This window comes from Amborella trichopoda, chromosome 4 (genome assembly GCF_054954075.1).
Source record: "Amborella trichopoda isolate Santa Cruz 75 chromosome 4, AtrichopodaSantaCruz75HAP2 v2.0, whole genome shotgun sequence".
Classification (NCBI taxonomy): domain Eukaryota; kingdom Viridiplantae; phylum Streptophyta; class Magnoliopsida; order Amborellales; family Amborellaceae; genus Amborella; species Amborella trichopoda.
This window is the reverse complement of record NC_142339.1, coordinates 24,398,117-24,404,116: the sequence shown is the minus strand read 5'-3', so window position 1 is coordinate 24,404,116 and position 6,000 is coordinate 24,398,117. Positions and strand designations below refer to the sequence as shown.

General features: G+C 41.0%; 1 protein-coding gene across 4 annotated transcripts in view; it reads right to left on the bottom strand.

Annotated features, from left to right (window-relative positions):
• Window positions 1-431: 431 nt before the first annotated feature.
• LOC18425306 (uncharacterized) overlaps window positions 432-6,000 on the bottom strand; it is a 29,000-nt gene continuing 23,431 nt past the window's right edge. For all 4 annotated transcript variants that reach the window (XM_006829870.4, XM_020661974.2, XM_088863894.1 and 1 more), the window contains one exon: window positions 432-991. In XM_006829870.4, the coding sequence (XP_006829933.1) occupies window positions 677-991 (315 nt within the window). In that variant the 3' untranslated portion in view covers window positions 432-676. The remainder of the gene's footprint in view (window positions 992-6,000) is intronic.

Here is a 6,000-nt window from a genome sequence, read left to right as displayed (position 1 = left end):
TTCCAACTTGTCTATCGTGAGGCCAATGCCATTGCTGATGATCCAGCCAAGAAGGGAGGTGCTCTTGGTTCTTTGGTTTGTTCGGAGTCTTTATTGTAATATCTTGAGGATTATTGTAATCATCCTTTCCATCTAATAATATTTCATACTCGTCGATGTTCCCAAGTTTGAAGTTTACGTGGACAAGAAATACGCTGGAAGGACACGGATACAAGGGGTATAGGACATCCAAATATTCGGTTTACAGTTTTAATGTAAGATGCAGAAAGAGTCGGTTTCTCCAGATTTTAGGACTCCAGGTTTTCAGTAAATTTGGAGCAACGGTAAAATTGGCCCATGCAAGATTATTATCATATGGTTATTCTAGATTTAGAGGTTTCTAAAGTTCGTCCATCTTTGTATAATCTGTTGAGAGGTGCAACCGTAGAATGTTTTAACGTCTTCCATGCTAATTTTAACGATAGGTACTAACAAGCAGAGCAGGGATCCAAGTCACTAACCAATATCATCACAGATTTTTTAACCGTATGACTGGCCCTTCTTACATGAATATTACAAGCTTTTGTCCTTTTTTCCTTTTTTTTAATGTTACGGGTGTTATCTTTTTTTTTTTCTTTTATCTTTAGAAAGAATAAATCAGTAATCTGTTCTGAATCACTATCCCCATGACACACTCCTATGTGTTTGATTGTAAAAACCGAGCTCTTTTCTTGCGGTCAGATTCTTCTATTGGATCCCCATTGGCTCCTAACTTCCGCTTCCCAACCTCCAAACCACTAACACGTGAATCCTGATAACAACCTGAAGGTATCTGTAGCTTGTTTGAGTTTACCTGGCTACTTCGATATTCAAATGTTTCACCAACCATGTCTTTTTTCAGACATTGATATGAGAGAGCTGCTTGCACTTGAGATTCAGATGCCACTTGCTTTAACCTCGATCTGTCATCCATAGGAATTGAATCTCGAGGTCTTTTCAACCTGAAATTAGCCTGCACAGGAAGACCATCTGTTATATTATGACCTCCAATAGTGGAGTGTCATCCTTCAAAGCCAAGTTAGCAGCATAGAGAAAACCAGCAGTTATCCACATTTCACTGTTTCACGGCTTCTACAAGGTAGATCATCACTAAGGTAATAATAATAAGTTGCAGTTAAACTGTATGGATCTGTAGCATTTGTCTAGGATGTCATAAAGCCAAAGCAGTGTGCATTTCAGTATCAATCAATGGGAAAACTACGATGGATGCAGGATTGCGGAGCTACATCATGAAATGAAAGCCTAATAGCCATTTGAACACATATGTCATGGATGGAAGCCAATGCTCCTGTGATCCCTCAGCTAAGTACACTCAAGACGATGAGTTGAAGAGATATGGCGCAATTAAGGTTGTCCACTCAGAAAACAAATATAAGGAACATTTCATGCCTATTGCATTCATTCATGAGAACATTTAGGGGCTCTTCCAATTCATCATTTAGGAGTGCAAAAACATGCCTCCAACCAGGCCATAAGGGGAACAAATGAAAGTCAGGATTACGGCCCAAGTGACTCATTTTCTTCATTCTTCCTCTATGTTGTTTACGGAATCTGGTTCTTTTACGGTTATAGTTGATGGTAGTGCTTTAATCCCATCTCTACTGCAGAACAGGACATGAGAGTTTTTTCACATCCAGCTCCTCACGAATTAAATGGTACTAAACAATTCAAAAGAATGATACAACCTATCCATTTCAAAGTATCTATACAGCCAACCTCCAACCACCTCCAGAAATTACCACACATCACTAAGTTTCCAAAAGTACACTTCTTTCAATGGTATCATTGCTCATGTTCAAATTGATGATGTGTGCAAGTCTTGCACATGCTCAATCTAATATCGAGCTAATTTCCGAATGTAGATATCTAGATCAGATGTAGAAAAGAGAGTAGGGAGACTAAATTAAATACACTGAAAATACAAAAGGGAAATTACATTTGCATACTTTGGGGATGGAGATAGCAAAGGCACAGACAGGGGAGCACATAAGCAAAAGTGGAAATTGCAACAGGCTTTTGTTTGATGATAGGAAGATACAAGCTAGGTTTCCAAGATAAGGTTGTGGAAAAATCAATAAGGCCTCTTGTTGGATATGGAAATGACTGTACTGGAATTGGAGAACCAAACATGGGTCATGCAAAAACCAGGAAGTCCTCTGATGATTGAAGAGCTTGCTGCATTTTTTAAGTATTCATATTTTTTCCGTAACAAAGAGGGGGTTTATATGAGAATCCACCCATTGTATTAAATTCAAAGACTGTAAATTAAGGACAAGACTATAAGCTCCATGGTTTATAATCCAGTTGCGACTATAAGTACAGGAGTTCCTGTTATGGCGCCTCTATAACTTAGGATAGTCTATGGCATGCTATTGATTTGAATTTCATTTCTTCGCTGATAATTCTTCAATCAATAATGTCTTCCATATTTCACTACCATATCTGCCATACATTCCTTTACAAGTAGCTCTGCAAAGGATATCACTTCTCTGTCTTTTCTTTCTGCCTTGGGAGTTCTTTTATTTTGACACCATCTTGAACCATACTACTGTGTTTCTGTGCTACACGTATCCCTTTGGTAGCATATATCTGGAGCATGTTCACTTTCCTGGTCGGGTGCTATAGGTTGTGCTTCATCTGGGGCTGTTAACGGGCCAGGTTCAGGCCAGGATAAGCCAAAGCCCAGCCTGAAATAAGCCCAGGCCAGAAAGTTCAATTTCAGGCCTGGCCAGAACCAGGCCGAATTCATGATGACAAGCTCGAGATCGGCCAGACCGGGAAAATGGGCTGGGCCCTAAATAAAATGGAAAAAGAAATATTTAATATATCTAACATGTACGAAAGAAGCACCTGGCCTCTGCTCAGTGCCAAAAGTATGTTGGATCTACCAGGCCAAGCCCACGGGCCTTAACATGCACCCGAAAACCCACCCAAAACTGGGCCCCGCCAAAAGCCCATGGACTGGCCCGAACCTCTTGACAACCCTAGCTTCCAAATACAGCTTGGACTTTTTTGGCATTTGTATCTTGATAATATATAGAAGGAGGTTGCACTGTCTGCATAGCATGTGCTTTAATGGTTCTACCTATACATTGTGAACTCCATGGTACGGATGTGCATTTTTTCCAATGCTACCTTTTGGGCTTTGTTGGATTGTATTGAACAATGGCAGCCAGTATGGAAAATCTTAAGTTTTATTTTCTGTAACCCACCCTGAAGCATCCATTGAAGGACTTGGAGCTAGATTGTCAGGAGCTAGTGAGGCTTTAGCATGAATCTCCACGGCTAGATAACTGTATTCCTACTGCTAGAAAAGGAAATCCAGCTGTAGTTCCTCGGTTTGTGCTATTTTCCCTTGGTTTCAAGCTGTATTCTGGCTTTCTTTCCGACTAGTTTTCTGTGCATTGCACTCTTCTGAGTTTCATGTTTTAGGGCAAGAACCATTCAATAACTAGCTGATATTTTCAACACTTACTTTTTGGAGCTTTTGCTTGTTTCTGTTTCTATTGAGCCATCCGCCAGCACATATAGGCAGAGAGAAAACGAAATGGGCAGAAGTAGGAGGAGAAAGACAAGATAAATAAGGGTTTGGGTGGGACTGGTCATTTTCCATTCTTGCTTGCAAGTTTTGTTCCCTCGTGTTATTGTCTCCGAATTTTTTCCTTTCTCATTCTTTTTTGTTCTCTCAATATGTTTCGGGCTTTACTTGGATGATTGTGTTTCATGACCAGTTTCACACAGTAGGAGTGTTGTTTGGAGACACTTTTCATACTAGATCATTTGTAGGAATCCTTCCACGATAATTGTCTTGACCCATATCTCAGTGGGGAGCTCTTACTTTTGTTTGACTTTGACAGGGATTCTTGTGCAGCCGATTAGATTGCAATCATGATTATAGCTATCCATTGACACAGGATTTGACCTAGCAGATCTGGTGGCCAAAGGTATCATGGAAGGTAGTAACCTGGCCCATAAGGGGATGGTGCAAATTATAGCCGATAAAGGGGTCACTGAGTTTCATGGGTCTTCCAGCTAACAAACCAAGGCTCTCCATTGATTGCCTTCTTCATATCCTCTCTTAGTTTGAATCTGAAGATAATATGGTTGTTACCTTTGGCTATAGTGACAAATTTCCATTGACCTTCCAAATTTGTGTAAATCTTTGTTGTGGATGAGGTTTTCAACCATTGAAGACCTCAATGAGAGTGCCTCCCCATTTTTGCGGACATTCTTGGAACTTGTCTTGTGGGAGAGACTCTGTGAGCTTGCCATGTTCCATCGCTGCTTTGGGGTAGATTTTTGCCTGAAATGTAGGTCGGCTCATCCATAGTTACTCGGCTCTTCCAACCAAGGGCTGACTCATGCTCCAGCGCTCCAAGGATAAGAATATATATATATATATATATATATCACTCCAATTTTACACTTTAAAATCTCGATCCTTACTATTAGGTACTGATATCCTAAGCTACAGCGGATCCAGAATCCTTAGCATTGTGATATAGAGCAGGGTGGTATAGCATAGTAGTATAGTTTAGAAATGTGGTATAGTAGAATATTCACGCGCTCGTGCATTGCTCTTCAAGAGCTCCCTCTATCTTAGCAATGGAAGTTCCTTAAGAGCAACCGATCGATTATGAATAGACGAGTGAGAATCAAGCGAAACACCAGGAAATCTTGTTGTGGTTGTAATGGAGTTACAAAGGCTTCGTTCTCCTTCCAAATTCTAATCAGAGGACCCGAAGTAGGAGAAGGGAGCAACTATGTCTGAGGGGAACCTTGCAAATACTCAGCTACCTTAGATTCCACTACGAACAGAACTTTTTCATAACGTTCTGAACCTAGCTCACGTACTGCTTTAATGGGGTGAACAGCACAACCCTTGGAACGTACTACCGGCCCAGGTGGCGAAGAGTCAACATCGAGGTGCCAAATCTTCCTGTCAATGTGAACTCTGCCTAGAGCCGAAGGTCAAGGAAGTTGGTGACCTGGCGACAGGGGAGCCAGCGACCGCAGCCCCGGTGAACGGCAGCCGTAACTATAATGGTCCTAAGGTAGTGAAATTTCCTGTCCGGTAAGTTCCAAGACAAGAAGAGATAAAATTCAGATTGAGATGGACGAGTAACAAGACAAGAAGAGATAAAATTCAGAATGAATACATCCAAAGGAAGATAGGGGTAGCTCCAATAGGTGATAAGATGATTGAAAGTAGACTTAGGTGCATGCGCAACATCGACCTAGAACAGCACCGGTTAAGAGAGGTGATTTGGTTCTAGTGAAATGCTCTAAAAGGGGGGCAAGGGTAGGGTCCAAAAGGACATCGATAGAAAAAGTGAGAAGAGATATGGTGAATTATGGTCTAACCGAGGGTATGGCCCTTACTAAAGCAGAATGGCGGAAAAGGCTTTGACGTAGCCAACCCCAAATAGTTGGAATAAGATTCTGATGATGATGCTGTAAATTATGTAGTTTACATTGTAAATCTAAAAATACTAGCATAGAGTACAGTATAGTAGTACATAGTATATTGCACAATATTATTATATTTTTTTTAATATGTTCACTTTGTATTGAGTAAGATGGAGTGTACAAAAAATTAGGCAACCACTCTCACTAGTGTCCTATACAAAAACCCCATAGGGCTCAAAAAATGCTTTACAGTGACAAGGAAGAGATATAATGGGGCATAAAGAAAACAATCCAGGGGACTGGGGCCTCAAGATAATGGCAGTGAAGATGTAGGCAATGTTCCCCCATTAGATGCGGACCCTACCTAGCCAAAGAGTTTCATTTGCTTCCCTATAGATGCGCTGCCAAGAAACATGAAGGCCCCTGCAAATGTGTGAAACTTCATCAAAAAAGTGGTGTAGTCTCCTTGGGCAATCCGCAAAGCCGCTGGCCCATGCGATGACATTCCTAGAATCTCCTTCAACCATTAGATCAGGCTTCTAGCAGGGATTG